Consider the following 25,581-nt stretch of genomic DNA (forward strand, 5'->3'; position numbering starts at 1 on the left):
TACCTTCCCAACCCATTCACCAAGTTTCTTCCGAATCCATCCTCAACGGTTTGAAATACCATGCAATATATCGTTTTTGGTCCTATCTCTCAACGGTAAAGAAGCATTTTGAAAAATTAAAAATGATCGTATCCAGATCCGGATCTTCACCAAAATCGAATCAATTCATCCCTGTCACACAACCAACCTGTCAACCAAGTTTCGTCCAAATATGTCCATCGCCTTTTAAGATATCTTACTCACAGACAGACAAACAAGCAGGGGTGAAAACATAACCCACTTCCACCTTCGGTGTTGGAAGTCAATATAAACAGTTACAAATAGGGGCAATACCCCTGGGCACTCACCTGGTAGCGCCTGGATAAGAAAACTAGGGAACCACTGGTAGGCATGGACGACCCACAAACTATGTAACAGAGAAGAAAGTAAATACCTACAGTGCCTACAGAAAGTCTACACCCCCTTTCAAAATTTTTCACTTTTTGTTGTGTTATAGCCTGGAATCAATTTGGATTAAATCAGACTTTTACCATCATAACTGTATTTACACATCATAACCCACAAATTCCAAGTGAAAAAGAAATTCTACAAAATTCAGAAAATGAATTAAAAACTACAAAACTAGAATTTTTTGGTTGGATAAGTGTCCACCCCCCTGATAATCGCAATTGTAAACTAGAAGGGCACTCGGTAAAGCGCGTACCTCCGCCACGCAATGCCTGATCCACGAGAACATATCATGCCCAATATATTTTTGAAATATCATGCTATATATCATTTTTGGCCCTTTCTCTCAATGGTGAAGAATCACTTAAAAAAAAATTAAATAATTCTTGTATCCAGATCCGGATCTTCACCAAAATCGAACAATTCGTCCTTGCCCCACACCCAACGTGCCCACCAAGTTTCATCCGAATACGTCCACAACTTTTTGAGATATCGTGCTATATATTGGTTTCGCCATATCTCTCAATGGTGACGAATCACTGAAAAAATTATCAGATCCGGATCCGGATTCGGATCTTCACCAAAATTGAATCAATTCTTTCTTGTCACACACCCAACGTGTCTACCAAGTTTAGTCCGAATCCGTCCACAACTTTTTGACATATCGTGCTATATAATAGTTTAGCCTGATCTCTCAATGGTGCAGAATCACTTGAAAAATTAAACAATTGTCGTATCCAGATCCGGATTCGGATCTTCATCAAAATCGAATCAATTCATACTTGCCACGCACCCAACATGTCCACCAAGTTTTGTCCGAATCCGTCCCCAACTTTTTGAGACATCCTGCTATATACCCTTTTTGGTCCTATCTCTCAATGGTGAAGAATCAATTAAACAATTCTATTAGTCAGATCTGGATCCGGGTCTTTACCAAAATCTAATCAGTTCCTTCTTGTCACACTCCGAACCTGTCCACAAAATAATTTCATCCCGATTCGTCCACAACTTTTTGAGATATCCTGCACACAAACAAACAAATAGCCAAACAAGAAGACGTGGTGCAGAGCACGATACTTGCAAAACCCATAAATCCAAATTTGGCCTCAAAAATAATTGGCTGGTTTAATTCAGTGACCAAATATGCAACTCCTCTTCAAATTCCAAGTCAATCGGATGAAAAGTGAGGATTTTAGAAACACCGCCTTAGTTGTTGACCTTTGGCTTATGTTGACCTTTTGACCTTAAAAACAATATTCTTCCTGAAAACAAACTCTACCATGTGGTGAAGTTTCATGGAGATTGGTTTAAAATTGTGACCTGTAGGCGACAGACAGACAGACAGAGAGACAGACAGAGAGACAGACAGAGAGACAGACAGACAGACTGAATATTAAAATCGACGAACCAATATACTTGGAAAAAACCTTCGATTTTGCAAGTAACAGACAGACAGAAAGGGGTGAAAACATAACCTCCTTCACCTCAGTGGTCAAAATTACAGACCAAGTTAACTGACCTCCACCTGTGTTGAATTGATTATTTCAGAATAAAATCAGCTGTTCCTGTAGGTTTCCTCTGGTGGGTGGTAGATTTCACAGCAAAGCCTCAACCATGAGCACCAATTAAGGAGCTTTCAAAAGACCTCTGGGATAAAGTTGTGGCAAGGCACAGATTAGGGGATGAGTACATTTTTTTATTTCTAAGGCCTTGATCATCCCTTGTAGCACAGTCAAGACAATCATTAAGAAGTGGAAGGCATATGGCACCACCAATACCCTGCATAGATCAGGCGAACCCTCAAAACCGGATGACCAAGAAAAGAGGAGACAGATCAGAGAGGCCATCAAGAGGCCAATGGCAACTTTGAAAAAGCTACTTGCCTTTAATGGCAAAGACTTCACTGTGTGCATGTGACTAAAATTTCCCAAGCACTCCACAAGTTTGGGATGCACAGGAGTGCAGAAAGGAGTGCAGAAAGAAGGTGAGCAGGAGCCACGTCAGGAAAACGAGCCACATGTCCATACAGCCGCAGCTGATGCTCATGGACTGTGCAGGTAACAAATCTCATTTGAGTCTCTCTTGGGCACAAAGTCCAACTAGCGATGACCAAGGTTTCTCCAAAGAGAAGTGGTACCAAAGGAATCAAGTCTCTGTCTCAGATCCCTGGTCAGAGTCCAAGTCTCACATTCCTAGAGCAAGACTGGAAGGACCAAGGACCAGAAGACTCGTACTTTCGTCCTCCCGCACAGGTACCGGCAGCGCCAAACCCCATGATACAGTGAATCCATGACTCCCCAGGCCCGACGCAGACGTCTATTGACCTCTGGCTCACAACCAGCAGAGACATGAATATCACTGCCAAGGTAAATGAATCTCTCCGTGACCTCAACATCCTCGCCACAAACAGGTACAGACAGGACAGCAGCATCCAAGATGTCATTGAAAGCCTGGATCTTCGTTTTGACCCAGGAAACCCGTAATACCAGCAGCTCCAACTACTCCTTCAGCACCTCGAGGGCCCCCAAAAGGATATCAAGAAGCTCCACAAAGATGACTGAATTATAATTATCTGCAAAATCAAGGTCAGAGATCTTGACATTCCCAAACCATGCACCGCAGCTTGATCTCTCCGACATCCTCCCCAGAATCCAGTCCATACAAGTTTTGAAAAAGGTGGGGGCCAGTACACACCCCTGATGAACTCCAGTAACAACTCGAAATAAGTCAGCGATGGTATTACCACATCTCACAGCACTCTCAGTACCAGACTATAGTTCAGACATCAGATTGATCAGTTTTGGTAGCACCCGATGAAGACCAAAAATCCTCCAGTGGAAATCTCGATGCACTGAGTCAAACGCTTTACAGAGATCAGCATCGGCTGCAAGCAGCCTCTGCCACAACTCTCATCTGCATTCAGTGAGGACCCGAAGAGCAAGGATACGGTCAATCGTTGACTTCTTTGGTGTAAAGCCTGACTGCTCTGAATGCTGGAGCTCAAGCAGATGGTGGCGAACCCTATAAATAATTATCCGAACAAAGACCTTGCCTGGCACTGAGAGCAGCGTCACCCCTCGGTAGTTGTTGTAGTCTTCACGATCACCCATCCCTTTCCAGAGAGGGACAACAAGGCCCCTCTTCCAGTCAGTTGGGATGATGCCTGTGTCCCAGGCAAAGCCGGCCTCGTGGGCCTTCACTTCGGACTCCTCTTTCAAGAGCCCACCAATCTCTGCTCTAACTGTAGTACACCGAGGGACGGGCTTGGAGGAACGCAATGCGTGAATTCCCCTGAAAGCAGGAGGAGAATCACTTGACCAAAGGTGGTGCTCTTCCCCCTCACAGATTCCTCACACATAGGCCTCCTTGTCCACCATGAGTGCACGTACAGTTTTACGCCTCAGCTCCCTGAACAGCTCAGTTCTGCCATTCAGCCTGACCCTGTGACTCTGATCAATGGTATCCAGTGTCCCTTGAGACAAAATTCTTCATCGCCCGACGGTGAGTTCCAAGACATCTACCGGCAACATTAAGGACTGTGGTCTTGAAGGCACTCCACAACTCTTCGGGATCCGGCAAAGCACCAAGACACCCCCGCCCCCAAATCTCCACTCAGCCTGTTCACAAGCTCCTCAGCAACCCTCTCGTCATTGATCTTGCCAGCATCCAGCCTCGGCTGGGATGGTACCATTCTCCTGGATTTAAGCTGAAACTTCAGAGTTGCTACAACAAACCTGTGGTCAGTATTGAGGAACTGAGCACTCCAGTTGACCCTGCAGTTTTGGATCTTCCTCCAGTGACCATCAAAGAGCACATCGTCAATCTCCTTTGCCACACCGCCAGCGTTGGAATACCAAGTCCAGCGATGAGCCTGTGCATACTGAAACCATGAACCAGCCACCCTAAGTCCATGACTTCTTGTAAAGTCAAGGAACTTAGTGCTATTCTGGTTCAGAGTTCCAGACCCATGGGGACCAACACAGGTCTCATAACCGTCCCTATCAGTTGCAGTCAATGCATTGAAATCCTCCAAGACGAGAAGTGTATCTCGTCTGGGGCACTGATCAACCACAGACTCGAGCATGGCATAGAATGCATCCTTTACGGTGAGATCACTCGCCTCAGTCGGAGCATATACAGAGACCAGGGAAATGACACCCAAGGAGTGACGAATCCTTAGTCTCATAATACACTCATTGACCGGTGTTTTCACAATTATCATTGGAGTCAGCTTATTGGAAATGGCTACAGCAACTCCTTGGGAATGGTAACCATCAGAGCTATCAGACCAAGAGTAAGTGTAATCACCCACCATGATCTCACCACAATCCGGTCTCCGAACCTCAGAGAGTGCTGCAATACTGATGTCCAAACACGAGCTCAGATGATGACAGCGACAGGTGATCATCATCTATTAGGAATAGGACATTCCAGGCATTCACCCGAAGGGACCACCTCAGGTTAACCCAAGGAGACCGCCGTCTGGTGGACGAACCTCAGCACCACTCCGACACACTCTCCCGCAATCTGACCCGGGAATGTTACCCCATGGTTTCCCTCCTATCATCAAAGATTGGGGGTCCCGAAGACTTTGCCTCAATCCCATCATCTGGTGAGCTGCCCTGCGAAGGGAAGCTGCACAGGAGGTACTCCCACCGAGTGGATTTTCAGATATTTTTATGCTTCAAGAATGTTTTGCAGAATGAAGGGTTTTACGGTGGCCTGAGTGCAAATCCTGCCACCAACCTCCTAATAAGAAGTAACCCAACTGCAGGAGGATGTCCGCAGATACAGTTGGGCACTAGATATGGTTGGCGTTGGCTCACAAGGAGCTCCTCCACCCTTTGCCCCAAACATCACCGAAAGAACACCATACCTACTGTGAAGCATGGTGGTGGCAGCATTATATTATGGGAATGTTTCTCATCAGCAGGGAGTGGGGCACTTGTCAGGATAGAAGGGAAAATGGATGGAGCAAAATACAGAAAAAAATCCTCAAGGAAAACCTGCTGCCCTCTGCAGGAAAGCTGAAAATGGGAGGGGGGTTCACCTTCCAGCACGCCAACCCGAAACACACAGACAAAGCTACAGTGGAGTGGCGAAGGAACAAAAAGATAAATGTCCTTGAGTGGCCCAGTCAGAGCACCGACCGAAATCCAATCGAAAATCTGCAGCATGCCTTGAACATTGCTGTGCATCAAAGCTCCCCACCCAACTTGAATGAGCTTGAACAGTTTTGTGCATACGAATAGGCAAATATTTCCAAATCAAGATGTTCAAAGTTGGTAGAGACCATTCCCAACAGACTCACAGCTGTAATTGCTGTCAAAGGTGCTTATACCATGTATTAACTCGGGGGGTGGAGGGGGGGGGGTGGACACCTATCCAATCAAGATGTTCCAGTTTTGTATTTTTAATAAATTTTCTGAAATTTGTAGAATTTGTCTTTCACTTGGAAGCTGTGGGTTACAATGTGTAAATAAAAGTGTAAAAAGTCCGATTTAATGCAATTTAACTCCAGGCTGAAAAGCATCAAAAGGTGAAAATTTGAAAAGGGGGTGTTGTCTTTCTATAAGTACTGGATATTTTTTTTTTTTTTTTTTTTTTTTTTTATACCTTGGTCGAGGCTCGTATGAGAGCTAACACACAACTCACAGCAAGGAGGCATGAGACAAGAGGGGCGGGAGTGGAAGGGACAAAACATTGGGGAACAGACACAGGTGAACTGTGGAAGGGAGAGGGATGGGGATGGGATGGGGAACATGGCGAGGGGAAGATGGACATTAAAGGGACTTTCAGGAAGGAAAGCAGGAGAATTGAAGGAAGTGGGCTTGGGTGGATTATCGGGGGTAGAAAAGATCGAGGATTTGGATGGGGGAAGATAAGAGGTGGTGGTGAACAGCTGTTTTGAAAGCCTGAAGGGAAGAATGGGAAAGAATAGAGTGAGGAAGTTTATTCCAAAGGCGGGAAAAAGAGGAATGAAAGAGTGAAGATGAGCAGTGATTCGTGATTTTGGTAGTTTTACCAGAAGGGGGTTGTTGGCGGACCTTGAGCGCCCTGTGGAAATGTGGTTGGGACAAATCGCAGAGAGAGCAGGGGGGGCAAGGCTGGAGAGGAGTCGGTAGAAGACAGAAAGACCACCGACCAACCTGCGGTGATTGAGTGAGAGGCCCAAAGACTCAGCTTCATTGCGGGAGATGCCAATGATCTTAAAATATGAATATTTTATGATATGAAATATCATATATGACATAAAATATGACATAAAAAAGATATGAAAGCTAAATTCAGTTCATGCCACAGAAACGATTTTTAATCAAACTCACAGCTGCTGGTAAATTAAATTTATTCATTTATATACAATGTCGAGGCTCGTATAAGAGCTAATACACAGAATGTACAACAAGGGGAGCAGGAGACATGAGGGGCAGGAGAGGGAAGCACAAAACAGCGGGGAACAGAGACATGAGGAGATCTGTGGAAGGGAGAGGGATGGGTCAGAGCACACAGGGTAAACAGGATGGACACTACAGGGACTTTCAGGAAGGAAAGCAGAGAATTTGAAGGAGGTGGGTTTGGGATGGATTAACGGGGGTAGAAAAGATCATGGTTTTGGATGGTGGAAGATAAGAGATGGTGGTGAACAACTGTTTTGAAGGCCTGGAGGGATGAGTGGGATTGAAGAGAGTGTGGGAGTTTGCTCCAAAGGTTGGAGAAAAGAGGAATGATAGAGTGAAGGTGACTCGTGATTCTTGATTTTGGTAGTTTTACCAGGAGGGGGTTGCTGGCGGACCCTGAGCGCCCTATGGAAATATGGGGGGGGGGGGATCGTGGTGGGGGGTGGGGAGGCGAAGCCGGAGAGGAGACGATATAAGACAGAAAGACCACTGATCTGCCTGTGGTGAGAGAGTGAGAGAGAGTGAGAGAGAGTGAGAGACTCAAAGACTCAGCCTCATCGCAGGAGATACAAATGATCCCAAATGCCTTGGTTTCCACAGCATTAAGCCAAGAAAGGTGAGAGGTGGGAGTACCAGCCCAGAGGGGAGAGCAGTACTCCATCAAGCTGTGGATGAAAGATTTGTCCGTGGTCAGGAGCTCAGGTGTGGCAAGGAAGGACTATGCACAATGGAGGATGCCCACTCGGCGGCGACTGGCTTTGGAGGCCAGCCTGGAAATGTGGCTTTCCCAGGAAAGATCATGGCAGATAGTGAGACCCAGAAGCTTGAATGAAAGGACTTCTTCAAGAGCATTGTTGAGAAAGTAGATGGGGGTGGGGGGGGGGGTTCCCGACAGTCCTTTTGGAGAGACATTGTGAGAGTGTGAGATTTCAAAGATAGTGAGAGATAGTGAGAGTGTGAGAGAAAAATTCATCATACATTATGAACTCAGCACTTTACTCTCTTTTCAGCTTCCATCACATCATGAATTACCTGTTAGATCAGTGTGCAAATAAGCAAATAGAAGAGAGGTCCAGGAGAGTTGTGCTCAAAGTTCACTCATGAGGTCATTCTGTGATCTGATCCGAAAGGACCACATAAAACATAACCTCCGCCAGTCTTCTATCATGAAAGACTTCAGCCAAAAACCTCCCCCGGCCATCCCAACAAGAACTTGGGAACAATTGTGGCCGTTAAAGAAAGAAGAAAAATGTTTATCAGCATTTCACCTCTCCCTAACTTTAACGCAGCCATCGCATGAGAAAAACTCAGGAGTGGAGTGAAATACAAAGTGCAAAGACATATGGCACCTCCTGAGAGCACACGTTTCGGTTTTCATCATCAGCAAATCACGTGAGGTCATTTACCTTCCCCCAGCAGGCTTGTGTTGCATGCGTTCTGGAAGAAAATGAAGCGCTTCTATTGTTGTGCAATACCTGAAGTTTACGGGGCAAGCACCAAAGTTACAATCGCGTTCGAAGCCATCGTGTATTGCAAATTATTGAAATAAAACACCAATTGTCTGTTTTTTAAAATGAACAGCATGTTAATTACTGACAAACAGAGGGAATTTAACAACCTCCCCCCTCCCTTAAATAATTCAATATTTCTACTTGTGTGCAAATGCAACAACAATTTCTTTTTTCTGATCATTCACATAGAACTTGTGCTAAATAGAGCTGGTCGGGAAGAAATTGGCATGACCAAAAAAGTGGAACTCTGAGAATTTAAGGATAGAAGTCTGGCATGTCTCAATCTGTGACAGGAAACCTCACCTTCAGTGCACCTTCGACCATTGTTGGTTCAGGGTGCTCTTGCTGTGAGATGGTCCTTTCCGAAGACACTGAGCCCGGCTCGTCAGGCCCACCTCGAAGGCGACCGTGATCCACTTTGTCCAGGCTTTCCTCATCTTCGTATATTTTGGAGGTGGTGGAACAGAAATAACAACGTTTCAATCTTTTGTTAAGCAATGAACCTCCATTTATCCTACTATTAATTTGCAATTGCTTACTGGCTTTGACACAAATACAAATTTTTATTACGGACCCTAGGCATCAAAAAGCAACGTACTGTATATCGAACAAACCATTTCAAATGGAGTATTTAAATTGCATCAGATGTGGCAATAAATGTAAATTGTTGCTCCCAGCTTGCTGGCTCGATGACAGAAGACACCATTTGCATTTTTTCCGCCTCCATCCCGACCCCGTTTAGAATCCCATGCGGGCAACAGCCAACTTGCTGGTGAGCTTAAGTTTACACGGAAAAGTAATTTGGTTGCTCAATCTGATAAAGCATCAACTTGAGAACCAATCAACAGATTCATTTTGTGTAGTAGATAGCTGAAAAATCGTGCAAATTATGATACAATCATCAAATTTGGCATTTCTGTTCTGCAGGGCTTTCTGATCAAATCTGCCCGATTGGCCATTTGAAAATCCAAATTTTGAAAAAAATAAAATAAAATAAAATTTGAAGTCACAGCTGGCTGAAATTCTTGAAGCGCAAGTGAACATCACAGACAGAGAACCAAGGGGAGATGCAGTCATCATTGATGGCTCAGCACTTATCAATGCCCAACCTCCACACACTTCAAAGATATTTGATGACTATGCTAAAGAAGACATCTTCCCAAAGGTGTAATCCTATGGTGCCAGGTACGAGAGGGTGGACGTAGTGTTTGATGTGTACAATAAGTCAAGTCTGAAGTCCGAGGCAAGGTCGAAAAGGGGGCAAGGAATCAGAAGTGACAGGAACCAGTAAGACTCCAAGTAACTGGAGAAGCTTTCTTCGAGACGACAGCAACAAGACTGAGCTGTTTCACTTCCTTGCGGAAAAGATGTGTGAAGCACAAACGACAAGCACAGTCATTGTCACAAAAGGAGAAGATGCCATTAGCAACACAAGGATGTCACTGGATGCTGTGTCTCCATGTTGTCATGAAGAAGCTGACACTCGAATATTTGTACACACCAGGGATGCAACGACAGATGGTAGCAAGTTCATTATCATTAAAGCTAATGACACGGACGTACTAGTCATAGCAATATTTGTACTGCCAACCTTACAGGAACTAGGTCTTGAGAACATGTGGATTGCCTTTGGCCAAGGAGCCAAGGCACAATGGATTCCAGTCCATGAGGTAGTTTCTGCAATAGGGCCTGAGAAAGCTAGAGGGATCCCATACTTCCATGCGTTCACTGGATGCGACGTCGTGTCTGCCTTCTGCGGTAAAGAGAAGAAAACTGCTTGGCAGACTTGGAACGTCTTTGATGATGTTTCTGAAACATTCACCAATCTCAGCCAGCATCCAACATCGATTCGTGATCTTGACTTTTTTGAAGTTATTTTTTGTTTTTTTTTCAAAATTTGGATTTTCAAATGGCCAATCAGGCAGATTTGATTAGAATCCCCTGGAGAACAAATGTGCCAAATTTGATGCTTGTATCATCATTTGCATGATTCCTCTCAAAAATTGCTGTTATCTGCCCCACTGATTAAATTATCATAATGTTATCGAATTAAGTTACTGGTATAAACATGATGAAAATAAATTATTGCCAGCAAGAAAGACGAGCAACCGTTTTGTCGTGAAAATCAGTTGCTTTCAGGAAAAAAAAACAATTCTCGCTGAAAGGCCACTGCGATGTTTATGAACAAAATACAAGAGCATTACACTGAACAACAAAAATTTTTTACTGGAGATGTGTAAAGTGATTTAGACTAATTTGGGTACGCTGATTTCAAAAATCATAACCGTTTTGCTGTATCACGTCAGGATTTTCAGTAACAGAAATATTCCCATTGCCTAGAAGTCAGGATTTCAATGAAATTTACAAAAATTCATTTATTCATTTATTTCATCATGAATGCTTCAAAATTATAGAAATTACAGAAAAACTCCACTAGAATGTAATTAAAAATGCTTTAGGCATTTGGCTTTGCGTTTGTGCTGCTCTGTGTCAGTTTCACGATGCAGGAACCAGCAGAAATCGCCCATCATGTTCGGGTTGTGCCGCCCTTGGTAACGCGTCTCCATGAGTGAAATCTCTTGGTGGAATCGCTCGCCATGCTCGTCCGAGACTGCTCCCAAGTTGTCAGGGAAGAAGTTCAGGTGCTGGTGTAGGAAATGGATTTTCAGGGACATCCTGGAGCCAAGTTTCCTGAAGGACTCCAGCAGCTGCTGCACTATTTCTTCATAGTTGTCCGCGCGCTCGTTCCCCAAGAAGTTGTCCGTCACAGCTTTGAAGCTCCTCCACGCTGCCAGCTCTTTGGGGTTTAGAGTTGTCGGAAAAGTTTCGTCCTTCATAATCTGTCGGATTTGCGGTCCAACAAAGACACCAGCCTTGATCTTGGCCTCCGACAAGGTGTTGCCAAACTTTTCCTTGAGGTATAAAAACCCACGCCCATTCAGATCCATTGCCCGTAGAAAACTTTTCATCAAGCCGAGCTTTATGTGGAGTGGTGGAAGGAAAACCTTGGCTGGGTCGATAAGGGCGACATGCTTCACGTTGTGTCGACCAGGTACATGCTCTTTTCGCTCTTCCGAATCTTTCTTCGTCCAGTGATTCTTGTCGTCTCTGCTATCCCAGAGACAAAGGAAGCACATGTATTTCGTGTAGCCTGACTGCAGCCCTAACAACAGCGCCACCACTTTCAAGTCTCCGCAGATGTGCCAGTTGAAGTCATTGTACTTGATGGAATCAAGCAGCTGCCGCATAGTCTCATAGGTCTCTGTCATGCCGAACGCATGAGCCAGTGGGACTGATGGTTTCTCGTTGCCATTGTGGAGCAAAACAGCCTTCAAGCTGTTCTTCCCCGAGTCGATGAAGAGGCGCCAGTCTGCAGGATCGTGATCACACCCAAGTTCTTTCAACAGACCGTTGATGTCACTGCAGAATGTCATCATGTCTTCCATCTCAAAGAACTCAGCCATGTCTCTGTGACGTGCTCTGAACAAGGATATCTTGGTGTTAGGTTAAAGTAGATTCCACTGCTGCAGCCTTGATCCAAGCAGCTCTGCCTTCGCCTTTGACAGCGAGAGATCTCTTACAAGATCATTTAAGTCTCCCTGGTTCAGAAGGTGTGATTCTTGAGTGTCGGGTTCAAAAGGTTCATCATCACCATCCTCTTCACCACTGCTTACAGCTATGTTCTGATCAGCTGGAGGTGTTGGAACGGGGTTCTCGTCATCATGAGGCACAGGTTTACGAGCAGAGACGCAGTCAGCGTACTTGATGTGACCTTTGGTCTTCTTGTTGAAGCCGGCGATGCTTGTGCAGCAGAAATAACAATCATCATGATGATTCTGCGGCTCACGCCATATCATGGGCACCGCAAATGGCATGCTCGCGCGCTTGCCCACCAACCACTGAGTCAAGGTTGTGTGACAGCTTGTGCAGCAGATGTGTGGTGCCCAGCTCTGTTCTTGGTCCCCCACCTTACACCCGAAGTAGTGAAAGTAGGCGGCCTTCATTTTTACTGCTGTAGATATACTTCGCTGTTGATCTTTTTTGGTATACCGACCACAGACATAACAGAAGTTGTCAGGATGATTGGTACAGGAACGCCTACTCATCTTTATCTGAAAGAAAGAAATATAACACAAGTTAACAACAATTGTACGAAATAGACATGTTAAAGACATATGTAAAATTTCATTGAAATCCTGACTTCTAGGCAATGGGAATATTTCTGTTCCTGAAAATCCTGACGTGATACAGCAAAACGGTTATGATTTTTGAAATCAGCGTACCCAAATTAGTCTTAATCACTTTACACATCTCCAGTAAAAAAAAAAAATTTGAAATTTGTTGTTCAGTGTTATTGGTGCAGAAATAAGTTGCATAAGTATTAGTTTTTTGTCCAAAGAAATGTCGTTTTTGGATACCAAGAAAAATAGCATGAAAATAGGAAAGTTTCCAAAAATATTTTTGACTTTATTGTGTTTTACAAGACCGAGGCTCATGGAAGAGCGAGGTGATGTAGGGTAAAAATAATAATAAAGCAACAAACTAACAATGGGGCAGTGTGGCTGCACAATAATTGGACACAATAAGCAAGGGAACAAATGAACAAAGAGAAAAAGAGGGAGAGAGAAGTGGGAAGGGAACACAGGAACCTGCGAGTAAGAGTGTTGGGTTCGGTAGGGCTAATTGGGTAAAACTCAACCAACTCTGTTACAAAACCGGATCAATAACAAAATGAACATACTTTCATACAAACATCAATTCCTCGACTTTTTCTCCATATAATGAAAAGCAGATAATATTATTGGTTTGAATCGTGAAATTGGGTGATTTGTCATTTAATCAGTCATTAGGCCATAAAATAAGGGTGGATGCTCGAACATTGTCAAAACCAAGGAATGATTCTCATCGATTGTTGGATTGAGGAAATGTACAATGTAAGGAAATGTAAAACCTGTTCAATTTGTAATTTGTTCAGTGTTTAGAGTGCTGGTAGCTTTGGGTCCTCCTCATAATGTTTGGGATATAATGTTGTTGGAAATACAACACCAAGAGATCTTGGCAATCCATATACAAGTGCATTGAGACTAGATAACAGGCCTTATGTGTGCTCCAGAAGAAGGTCCTACTTATGATCCCACAATTAAAATATTGCTTTGGAGTTTAATATCAGACAATTTGCTAAAGATCCAAACAAGATGAAATATCTTTGAGCTTTGGCTTGTTTCCGTACCACACAAGTCCAAGAGCAGTCAGGCTTTACACCAAAGAGGTCAACGATTGACCGTATCCTTGCTCTTCGGGTCCTCGCCGAATGCAGACGAGAGTTTCGGCAGGGGCTGAATCGGGATGCCCTCTGGAGGATTCTCGGTCTTCGTGGGGTACCACCAAAACTGATCGATCTGATGTCTGAACTCTACTCTGGTACTGAGAGTGCTGTGAGATGTCGTGGTACCATCTCTGACTTATTTCCAGTTGTTACTGGAGTTCGTCAGGGGTTGTGTACTGGCCCCCACACTTTTCAGCACTTGTATGGACTGGATTCTAGGGAGGATGTCGGAGAGATCAAGCTGCAGTGCATCGTTTAGGAATGTCAAGATGTCTTACCTTGATTTCGCAGATGATGCAGTCATCTTTACGGAGACTTTAGATATCCTTTTGGGGGCCCTCGAGGTGCTGAATGAGGAGTCGGAGCCGCTGGGATTATGGGTTTCCTGGGTCAAAACTAAGGTCCAGGCTTTCAATGGCATCTTGGATGCTGCTGTCCTATCTGTGCCTGTTTATGGTGAGCATGTTGAGGTCGTGGAGAGATTCAGTTACCTTGGCAGTAATATTCATGCCTCTGCTGGCTGTGAGTCAGAGGTCTATAGACGTCTGGGTCGGGCCTGGGGAGTCATGTATTCACTGGATAATAGGATGCGGAGCTGCCGGTACCTGAGCGGGAGGACAAAAGTCCGAGTCTTCTGGTCCTTGGTGCTTCCAGTCTTGCTCTCTGGATGCGAGACTTGGACTCTGACCAAGGATCTGAGATGGAGACTTAATTCCTTTGGTACCAGGTCTCTTCGGAGAATCCTTGGCTATCGCTGGTCGGACTTTGTGTCCAACGAGAGGTTGCTGAGAGAGACTCAAATGAGATATGTTACCTGCATAGTCTGTGAGCATCAGCTGCGGCTGTATGGACATGTGGCTCGTTTTCATGATGCTGATCCTGCTCACCAGATTCTCTCAGCGAGGGAGTCTCCTGAGTGGAGGAGGCCAATGGGCCGACCACGTGCCTCGTGGTTGCAGCAGGTTGATCGGCATCTCAAGGAGATGGGGATGGGCCAGGCATCTGCCGAGGGGATGGCCAGAAGGAGGCCCCTGGAGTACCGGCGGAAAGTGGATGCAGCGACACGCTGCTCTGGCGCATGCTCCATACCTGACCCTGACAAGTCTAATGATTGTGCATTTGTCCTTTGTGAAGGTGACAAAAGGTTCGGAAAAAACCCCAAAAACTAATGCTATTGTTCAATAACAGGTTGCGATTATACAAGTAACTGTGTACGTTCAGTGCTCCCCAACTTTTCTTTACATTCTCACAAAGAAGAATGGAAGGGAGAAAGGCATATATGGCAGAGATGTGTCCTTTATTGTAACCTCAAGGGCATTCGTGATAGTTGTGCTCCCTCCCAGGGATGGTAGAACATGATAGCAGATAGAAAACAGCCTAAGGGAGTGAGGATAAGTGAAATGCGGATAAACATTCTTCTTCTTTCTTTAATGGCCACAAATATCCCACGTTCTTATGGGGTTGGCCGGGGGAAGCTTGGCCAGAGTCTTTCATGAACCGGTTGGTCAGGTCTGACATTCGACTAATGTTAGGGAAGGAATTTGTAATTTGTTCAGAATGCCGGTGAGAGCTCGCCTATTTTTCATGAAAGACACCGTGGGATCTTTAACACGGCACACACATTGATGAATCACTTTACCTGTGAAACACCAGGATGACATTATGGCTGAACTGAGATTCAAACCCAGGCTCGATGGCTTATAGGCGAGTGTGCGTACTTCTAGGCCATCCTGTCAACCCAAATGCCGATAAACATAATAACCTTAAAATGATAACCACGATGGAAGCTTGTGGGAATTAAAAGTAAACCACCTTATCTTATCGTTAGATTTTTACATCAATCAGTTTTAATTAACGCTTTTAGGAAGATTTGGCAGGTTGCAACACAGATAAATACAAGCCCTTCTTCCTCTTAAATTTCCCAGATTATTCCAACCCTGTGGGGTCAGTCGGGAGTGGGGGAGAGGGATTGTTCTGACCCAAGTCTTTCTGGAACTGGCTAGCCTGATGTTTGACTATCAGGAATTGGTAATTTGTCCAGGGTGCCAGTGATAACTCGCCGACATTTCATGGGAAGATTTGTCATGTTGACACATCGTCGTGAAAGACACCGTGGGATCTTTAACATCCACCAGCGACCAGTGTTGACAGATGGGTCCTCCAGCGAAAGTTCATCCAATGGACGGTGCACACATTGATGCCTTGCCCTGTGTGCAAAACACCAGGGTGACAGTTTATCGTCGGGTCGAGATTCAAACCTAGGCTAGATAGCTCAGAGGTGAGTGTGCCAACATCTCGGCTATCCTGCCATCCAGAGCCTTTTACAAGTAATTATTAGGAAACGTTTTTTTTCCTCATTATTTTGGATTTTAGAGAATCAAATAATCTCATTTATTTCAGTACCTGATGCACGTGGTGTTCGTGAAACACCTTCTTTCATACGGTGCACTTTCTTTTCTCCGAACTCTTCTCCTGGTTCACTGTAAGTCACAACAGAAAGCTTATCATGTATGTAATTTCTGTAACAGTAAGTCATTTGCCAAAATGCGATCCCATCAGTCTACAAGGATTAGTAACAGGTAAAACCTGACATTTTGCACAGACAATGCCAAATCATTGGCACGAGTTGAACTTTTTAATGCCTGTATGATTTACACTGGGATAGGTTTAACTCTATTTTTCACTCCATCACTCATACATATATAAATATGAGGCTCAAATAAGAACTCAACAAAAAAGCAATACAGTTGAACAAAGAAGCAATGGAGAAGCTGAGATAAAGAAATAGAGAGAACTACAACGGCACTTGGTACAGCGCATACTTTCACCAGGCTGATTAGTTTACGTTATGTATCCCACTGAAAGGCCGGATCTGGATCTGAACCTTCACCAAAATCGAATCAGCTTGTTCTTGTCACCGACCCAACTCATCCACCAAATTTGTCAAATCCCGTGCTAAACTTTTTTGAGATATCGTGCTATTTATCGTCTTTTGGTCCTCTCCCTCAATGGCGAAGAATCACTGAAAAAATAATCATATCCGGAACCGGATCCAGATAATCACGAAAATTGAAACAAGCCGGTAGGCGACAAGGCTGCTCGCTCTAGATGGAAAGCTGGCCGACACGACTCGCCGATATTCATGTACATGCTATCAATCAATTTAGCACAATAAGTATGATTATCACAGCCCTCTTAGTTTGCGCCCAGAAACCCGCATTGTGAAATTTCAGGCATGTTTCCAAAGGGACTCTAACAAATGGCAGCCTTGGTAATTCCATTTATCTATTCGCTAAAGATTTTATTTTTTTTATATGATGCCATAAGACATTCTCCTTGGGCACAAAAAAACAGGTCCCTCGGAGGTCCAGTTTCGGAGGTATTGATTTTTTTGTACAGTCCACAATAAGTGTACGATGTACGATAAAGTATTTTAGCTGTTGCTAAGCAACGGAGGTGTGCATAGCAACCATTCATTTTTGTGTACATGCTAGCCACATTGTACACATTTCACCCAAGTTTCACCAAAATCAGACTCTTTCTCTTAGAGATATTCGCAATTAACCGTTTCTGAAATGTTCGACATGTACTCGCCCAAAACCTATCTCCTCCTACAAATATTTTTGTTAGGGCTGCAAATTGGCATGAAGGGAGCTAGATAGATTACGCACAGAACTCTAAACTTCGATATTTCTTTTGAGTTTTTTCGATTTTTTTTGACCACTTTAAAGGGCCGTTGCTATGCCGTTGCTAGGGCCCAGGGTCCCATATTCGAAAGCACACGATTCCCAGAAATATTGGTCCTACCTACCAAATTTCATTGGAATCGGTTGAGTGGTTTAGCCCCTAGGCTTGACCAAAGTTTCACGGACAGACAGACAGATGGAAATGTCCAGAATAAGGGTGCTCTAATAGCAGCCAACAATTTGTCCTTGTTGCACACCCAAGCTGTCCACCAAGTTTTGTCCAAATCTATCCATAACTTTTTGAGATATCCTGCTCGCAGACAAACAGACAAAAAAAAAAACCAATGTCACCCCCAGGGTGACCAGTATCTTGCCAAAATGTGAACATGAGTGACTTATTTATTCGATTAAAGTTACTCAAAAAATAGGGGTTTCGTCGACCTTGATGCTTGACCTTTTTGTGACCTTGACCTTTATATTTTCGTATGGTTAATGGTATCTCTCCTGGACTGTTGTACATGAAATATCAAGAGATTTTGATGAGAACTGAGGAAATAAAATTTTCATGAAAAATCCGTTTTTTCGTCATGATGTCATCAAAATGATGTCATAGCGTCAAACTTTTGACAGATCTGGAAAGCACTTATTAAACGCTTTCATATGAGGTATTACTCAATATGGTATCTAAGATTTCAAAATTTGACCTGGGGTCAAAAACTTTAGACCTCCAGCACTAACCATGAAGGTCAAGGCCGATCGCCACCAAAAATTAATCAGCTAAGCGCCAGACCATGAACTATATTCCCATGAAGTTTGAAGACGATCCGATCAAAATTACTCAAAAAATAAGGGTTTCGGCGACTCCCCTGATTTGCGACAAAGTGACCTTGAAAATTTTATGTGCTGAAAGGGACCTCTATAGGACTCTGATATGCGAAGTTACAAAAATTTCCAATGATAACTGTGCTCTGCAGTGATCGATACGTGATTCCAGACAAAAACAAAACAAAAAAAACAACAACAACAAAAAAAAAACATACAAGCTGACTAACATATCTTGCAAAAACTTCGTTTTGGCAAGATAATAAACAAACGGGTGAAAATACAATCTCTGTCGACCTTCGGTGCCATAGGTAAATATGCATGGTAGAAAAGATCAGAGTTAGGCAACGGGTTCAAACATGGTGATCAAGCACAACTGTGACTCAGATTTCAATTACAATTTTGACTCTGGGACCTCTAACAGGTTTGGATACATGGTGATGGTGAACTGCCACCTTGAGGGACTGCAGGGAAAGGCAAGACTGCACCTGTGTTAGAAGCCCATTGCCATAGATTTGGAAAAAGAGGAATGAATACTCATTCATTCCTGTTTTTCCAAATCTAGGGAATGGATGTGAATGGGGACAGTCTTCGAGCTAGGGATGTGAACTATGTGAACTATGGCTATGACTGCCGAAGACCTATACGACAGACAGTGTAAAATATATGACAGCCAGTCTATGATCTATTGGACAGTCCTAAGAGGGATGTGAACATTGGGGATGTTGTGAGAGGAGCAGGTGTCGCTCAATGCGATTGAGGAGGAACAGATGGCAGAGACAGTTGTTGGAGTAAGATCAGACCTGACAGTGTGAAGTAAAGAACCTGTGTATGGTTTTAGCAGCACAACCTTATGATTTTTTTTTTTTATAAATATGATTGCTTTCTGGATAAACCCAGCTTTTAATATGATGACGACTATGATGAAGGCTACATCAACAACACCAACACACGTTTTACGACCATTTTCCCCTTTTTCAGAGGGTTGGTCGAATGATGGCATTTCTCCATACAAATCTATCCATTGTGTCAGTTTCGTGCAAACTCAAACATTCCATATCTTTCTTGACATTTTCAATCCATATCTGTTTCAGATGTCCTCTCGGCTTTCTTCCTTTTACCATGAGCTTTTACCAAAACTCATATTTCCGATAGAGATTATACACAAGCTAAAAAGGTTTGGGAGAAGTTTAATAAAAAGAATCTTGGAGAATATCATGATTTGTATCTTAAAACTGATGTATTGGGATTGACTGATGTGTTTGAAACTTTTAGAACAGTCTGTCATAATAAAAATTCTTATGGATTCGACCCCGCTCACGATTACACAGCCCCGGGTTTGGCTTGGAGTTCTATGTTAAAAATGACAAAACAGAATTTGGAATTAATCAGTGATATAGATATGCTTTTAATGATAGAGAAGGCTAAAAGAGGAGGAATATCTCAAGTATGTTCCAAGAGATATGCGAAAGCAAATAACAAATATCTTCCTGATTATAAGAATGAGGACAACTCTTACCTGATGTATTATGATGTGAACAATTTGTATGGGTGGGCTATGTCTCAATCTTCACCTTATGGAAAACTTAAATGGGTTAAAGAAAACATTATGAACGGGAGGAGGAGCACTCGGGAGAGTGCAAAACCTCCGCCGCCAATACTGCTGGGTCACTCAAGTGAACTTTATATCTTATTCATTAAATAAGTCAACAGTTCTGACAGTTATAGTTCTTTTCTCCAACATTTTTTTTGGGGGGGGGGGGGGTTGGAAATCACTTAAAACATGCAGAAATGCAAAAAAAAAAAAAATTCTCTAACAATTATATTTGGGGGTGGGGGGACCAAGTCCAAAATCTAATGGCATGATCCTTGGACCATACCTAACCCCCCCACCAAGTTTCGTCGAAATCCGTCGAGGAGTTTTTCCGTAATACTGTTCACAAACAAACAAACAAACAGAAAGGGGTGAAAACAGTAACCTCCGATCTTCGATGGCGGAGGTTAACAAGTTTTACAAGACATTGTTGTCTCCTCTCAAAAAGAATTGGATGAAGCTAAAGTTGGATATTATTTTGAGGTTGATTTAAAATGAGAAGAACTTCATCACAAACATAAAGACCTACCTTATGCCCCTGATAAAGAAACTCCAAGAAAATAATTAAGTGATTACCACCAGTCATTTAATATAAAAAGTAAATCTCCAGAAAAACTTCTTACTACATTAAATGATAAAGAAAGTTATGTTTTGCATCAAAGGAACTTGAGACAATATTTATCTGCTGGGTTGAGAGTGAGGAAAATTCATAGAATTTTGAAATTTAAACAGTCATTGGTTAAAGAAGTATATTGATTTTAATACAAAAAGGAGAACAGAAGCAAAAACAGATTTTGAGAAGGACTTTTATAAATTAATGAATAATGCTGTATTTGGAAAGACTATGGAAAATGTTAGGAATCGACAAAATACCAAACTTGCTACATCGTGGAAACAGGCTTCAAAGTTACTTAATAGACCAAGTTTTGAGCGAGCAGAGGTGTTTTCAGAGAACTTTTGTGCTATTCATTTGAAAAAAAGAGAATATTGAAAGGGATAAACCTATTTATATAGGAACATCAATTCTGGACTTGTCAAAGTTGTTAATGTATGACGATTACTATAATAATTTAAAATCAAAGTATAAGGATAATGTGTCATTGTTATATATGGATACATAGTTTTATATTAGAAATTAAGACAAGTGATGCATATGAGGATATGATTGATAATATTGATACATATTGTTACTGGCCGGGGGGGGGTCGGCCGCCAACCGACCGCTCTGAATGGAGCTGCAAGTCGAGTCAGCCCGACCGATCGCCCGGAATATAGATTGCCACCCGGATAACTCTGAGCGACGGGTCCTTGTATAAGAACCGAAATACGCCAATCGGCAGATCACGTGGGGTAGGGTCGATTGCCAATCTTCAATTTACGTAAATACCCACGTGATCCAACTACCGGGGTATTCCACCCTCGACGGATCTCGTACGGAACAAACCGCCGAGGCGAGCTTGTCCGTACGCGATTCCGAGCGGCGTAATCGCCGAGAACTGTCGGTCCAAATGTTCCCCTATTACGGCAAACCAACGGCTTTCCAACTTCCAACACAAGAAATGTTCAGTCAATGAGGGAATGGACGCAACGAGCAGGTTTACATTCACACAAGGACATTTATTATAATGAAACACGTATGCAATTAAATAAGGCAAAACACGTATGCAATTATACAAGCAACAAAAGCACGACAAAAGAACTACAACCGTCGACTTATTATGTACAGTCATTTACACTTAACAGCAGTTCCTACTTATTAGACTGGCCCACGGACACACGTACGCACACACACACATACACAAGAAACGGTGGCTGAGGCCTTTAATCACGAGCTCCAGCTCAGAGGACAGGTGAGCTGACAGAGCTTGACTCGAACCTTTCCACCTCGTGTGGTCTTCAACTTGTCCGGACCCGGGCCCCAGCGAGAGCGAGCTGGATCCAATCGCCGCGATCCTTCCCAAGCTCCCGCGAATCCTCCCGAGTTTCTCAACACGTACCGGTGAGATGAGGCGCCGATCCTTCCTGTCGATCGTCGCTTCCCTGACGATCCAACTCCAAGAAGAGGCCGATGCGTCGCACCAAGCCGGGAAACAAAATGGAGAACAAAAAGCTCCACGAACCAAGAAGAAGAGGAAGGAGAGGAAGAAGAGGAAGAAGCCTCCACTCGCAGCTCGAGCCAAACAACTGGTCAAGTTCCTTCCAAAACAAAGCAGAAGCCGAAGCTCACTGAGCCAGCCGAAGCAAAAAGCTTCCGAAGGCCTCAAGCCACGCAAGCCAAACAGGACCCGATTGCCTGCTGAACGACTGCTCTCTCCGAAGCAAAAAGCTTACTCCTCCCATGGGACTCAGCACACGAACTCTCCACACAGGACTCAGAACGGGACTCTTCACGAACTCTGCCACGGGACTCCCACAAACTCAGCCCACGAACTCAGCCCTACCACGGGACTCCCACACGAACAAAGAAAAGATGTCCTCTTTATCCTTTGCACCCCCTCCTCCACACCCGGCGTGACTCATGCCCTCGTGATCCACACCCCGCTCAACCACGGGTGGGAGGGAGTTGTTGACGTCACGGGATGGCAGGGTTCTTCTTCTTCTTCGCAGAAGAGGGGGGGGGGACGTCTCCATTGTTCGCTCCCTAACTATTAAATCGATCCGCAGCGCATCTAATCAATTTCAAAACATTTAAACAATGGAAGGTAAGCTATCTTGGGAACATGCACTTATCGACATAGCTGACGAAGGGAACCTTATGTTGTGTGCAATTGAATTCCAAATTCGTAACAATATGATACAAGTAATTATAAGTCAGGTGATGTGTTGTTTTCATCAAAGAATAAAAAGGTTATTGATAAGTTTAAAGATGAATTGGGTGGTAAGGTCATGAGTGAATTTATAGGATTGAGATCAAAGTCTTATGCTTTTACGTATATTGATAATAATAACATTGAAAGGTGTGATAAGAAGCTAAAGGGAATAAAGAAAAATATAATAAAGGAAACAATAAGCTTTAAACATTATTACAACTGTTTAACCTTCAAGAAGGAAGAGCACAGAAAAATGAATACAATAAGAAGTTATAAACATCAATTATATACAGAAAAAATAAATAAGAAAGCATTAAGAGCTTTTGATGATAAAATATATATTTTAGAGAATGGAATCAATAGTCTCCGTTATGGTTATAAGTATAAGTGTTAAGATACTGGGTTGGGAATTTTAACAGGCTACTGCCATCATTTTACTGATTTATAAATTATAGAACCAAGCAATAACCAAACTAAAGAGTGAAGATGTAATCAGCCTTGGTATTTAAATGGGAAATATAAAGAATGTGAGAAATATCAAATTAGTCTTATTGAAGAGATAACCGGGGTAAAAGTAGATAAAACAAATAAGCAGATAAATTTAATTACAGACCAGGCACAACAAATCCCGCCCATTTAAGGCATAAAGTTATTTTGGGGATCAAATTTAAATTTGATACATCCTTAACCAGAATGTTGTTTATAAGGAATAGAATAAGGAATATTTTAGTCTTAGTTTGAAGTCAATTAAACCATCTTTGACGAAGTTATGACCATAAATTGATTTTGATCTTTTCGTGACCTTGACCTTTGATCCAATTGGACCCAAAAGTTAATGGGGTCATCCAAGGTTCATTGCCCACCTGTGGATTAAATTTGATAGTGTTTGCTTAAGCTGTTTTGCCGTAAAGTTGCTAACAGACAGACAGACAAACAAACAAACAGACAAACAAACTGGACGATTACAATATCCCGCTCCCTCCCTCCGGGGGGCGGGATAATAAGTTGGAGGATGTAAAGAAAAACAATATATCCTTGAATGGACTGAAAACTTTGATGGTTATCAATTGAACAATGGAAAAACAATTTACTACAATGTCAAAATTATATGTGGCTCAGGAGGTGGTCAAATGAGAGCATCAAGAGAAGTTTATCATTTCATTTCTGCTCAACAAAGACACTAATACCAAGAACCAAGTTCCAAGTTATTCTTTGTGAATATACTTGATGGAAATGAATGTTATAAGAAAATGAAGTTATTCCCTAAAGTAGAACATGGACAAATATTTGTTGGTTCGCTCTTTGAATGGAATGAAAATATTGTTGCGGATTCGCGCCCGCCGGCTTGCGGGCGGCCACGTAGCTCGAATCGCGGCACGTCGCCCACCGGACGGACAATCCCGTCGTGACCCTCTCGGACTAACGCCGGGAACTAGTCACGGGTGGGCCTTTCGGCCTCACCACGATCGTGCCAATCGGCCCCCCGCGTGGGATAGGGTTGTTCGCCAAATTCGACCTACCTAAGTACCCACACGGAGGGTAGACCGGGCGATCGCACCTCGCCGCAGGTCGACTTCGGACACGGGCCACTTTAAGCGACCCGTTCCGTACTATCGGGATAACCGAGCGGTGTTATCGTCAACCTCGACGGTTCCGATTAATTATCGGGCGTATTTAGCCCACGACCAACCCTTTACGTGAAGTAAGATGGAGATTCAATTAAAGAAAAGACGAAGCGAAACGGGAAAAACAGTTCAACATAAGGCACATTTATTCCGCGGCAAACGGAAAGCACACATATACAATTACCACAATTATGCACCAAAAGCAAATGTAACAAAAGAAGAAACAACAATTACGCACCAAAAGCAATTGCAACAAAAGAAACACAATGCAGATCTACTACCGACTACGCGAGCACACGGCAACACTTACACAGTTTTGCTTCACAGACGGCGCCGACAACACATATACTCCAAAGCAAAAGAAAAAGGGGCCACCCTCAACGACAAGGGGGCAGACGGGCCTGGGGCCGAGACCGCGTCGAGCCTACCCGTCTGGTGATGAGCCGCAAAATGGCGGCAGCGCCCCGACTCCGCGGGCCTCGCTGGCACTGCCTGGAATGGCGTGGGAACGGGGCCCCCTTCTCACACTATCTCAGCGCGGGGGGAAACAGGGGGGGTTGTTGATGCTCGGGGGAAAGAGGATATCTGGCTGGCTTGGGTCCCGCGACGAGCGACTCCACTGCGACCTCGACCGTGTTCCCGGCCTCCCCTCTCCGCAGCTCCCCGACTCTGACACGAGCGCAGACCTCCACAAAGCTCCTTGGCTTCTCCAGACTCTCCGGACCCCGACAGACACTCTCTCGACTGATTTCGCCGCCGCCACAACTCTCCAACTCTTCCCTCGATTCGCCCCGCGCTCGGCGCTTTATAGTGCGACAGGAGAAACCATATGCAGATTTTTGGATCAGGATCGGCTCGGGGGCGGAGCCACGCTCGCCCATTGGACAGAGGAAAAGTGGGCGTGAATCATTCCTGATCCTCGAATCTGCATATATCGATTATACTCCGACGCGCCTGGAGGCGGGGCCAAATCGCCCCACGCTCGCTGATAGGACGGAACAGAAGTGGGCGTGAATCATTCTTGATCCGATTTCTCAGAAAGGCCGCTTTTTGCACCCGCTGCTCGGTGCGCGCCCTGTACGAGTCCAGGATCGGTGCCCACAAGCGGCGCGGGAATGGCGGTGATGCGATGGTTGCGAGAGCGAGATGTGACGGTAAAGGTCGTGACTGTTGGCGTTGTTGTTGTTGTTGTTGTGAAGCGGCGTTGCGGTTGGTGGTTGTTGTGTGATGGCTGTTGAGACGTGGTTGGCTCAAAATAAAGATAGAACAGAAAAACGGCTATCTTGAAGGGTCGCAGCCCGAATGAATGACATTTATTCCCTCTAAACAACGGGTTTGGGGCTAACTACACATATACTTAGA

At 43.9% G+C, this 25,581-nt stretch overlaps 1 protein-coding gene across 5 annotated transcripts in view; it reads right to left on the reverse strand.

Moving 5' to 3' along the window:
• CEP162 (centrosomal protein 162) overlaps positions 1 to 25,581 on the reverse strand; it is a 138,472-nt gene that overhangs the window by 95,459 nt on the left and 17,432 nt on the right. For all 5 annotated transcript variants that reach the window (XM_085882647.1, XM_085882664.1, XM_085882655.1 and 2 more), the window contains 3 exons: positions 16,086 to 16,162; positions 8,660 to 8,793; positions 8,252 to 8,282 (listed from right to left, as the gene is read on the reverse strand). In XM_085882647.1, coding sequence (XP_085738773.1) covers positions 8,252 to 8,282; positions 8,660 to 8,793; positions 16,086 to 16,162 — 242 coding nt within the window. The remainder of the gene's footprint in view (positions 1 to 8,251; positions 8,283 to 8,659; positions 8,794 to 16,085; positions 16,163 to 25,581) is intronic.

The sequence above is a fragment of the Eptatretus burgeri genome, chromosome 1, assembly GCF_056783735.1.
Source record: "Eptatretus burgeri isolate ZD-2024b chromosome 1, Ebu_testis_v1, whole genome shotgun sequence".
NCBI classification, from domain to species: Eukaryota; Metazoa; Chordata; class Myxini; order Myxiniformes; family Myxinidae; genus Eptatretus; species Eptatretus burgeri.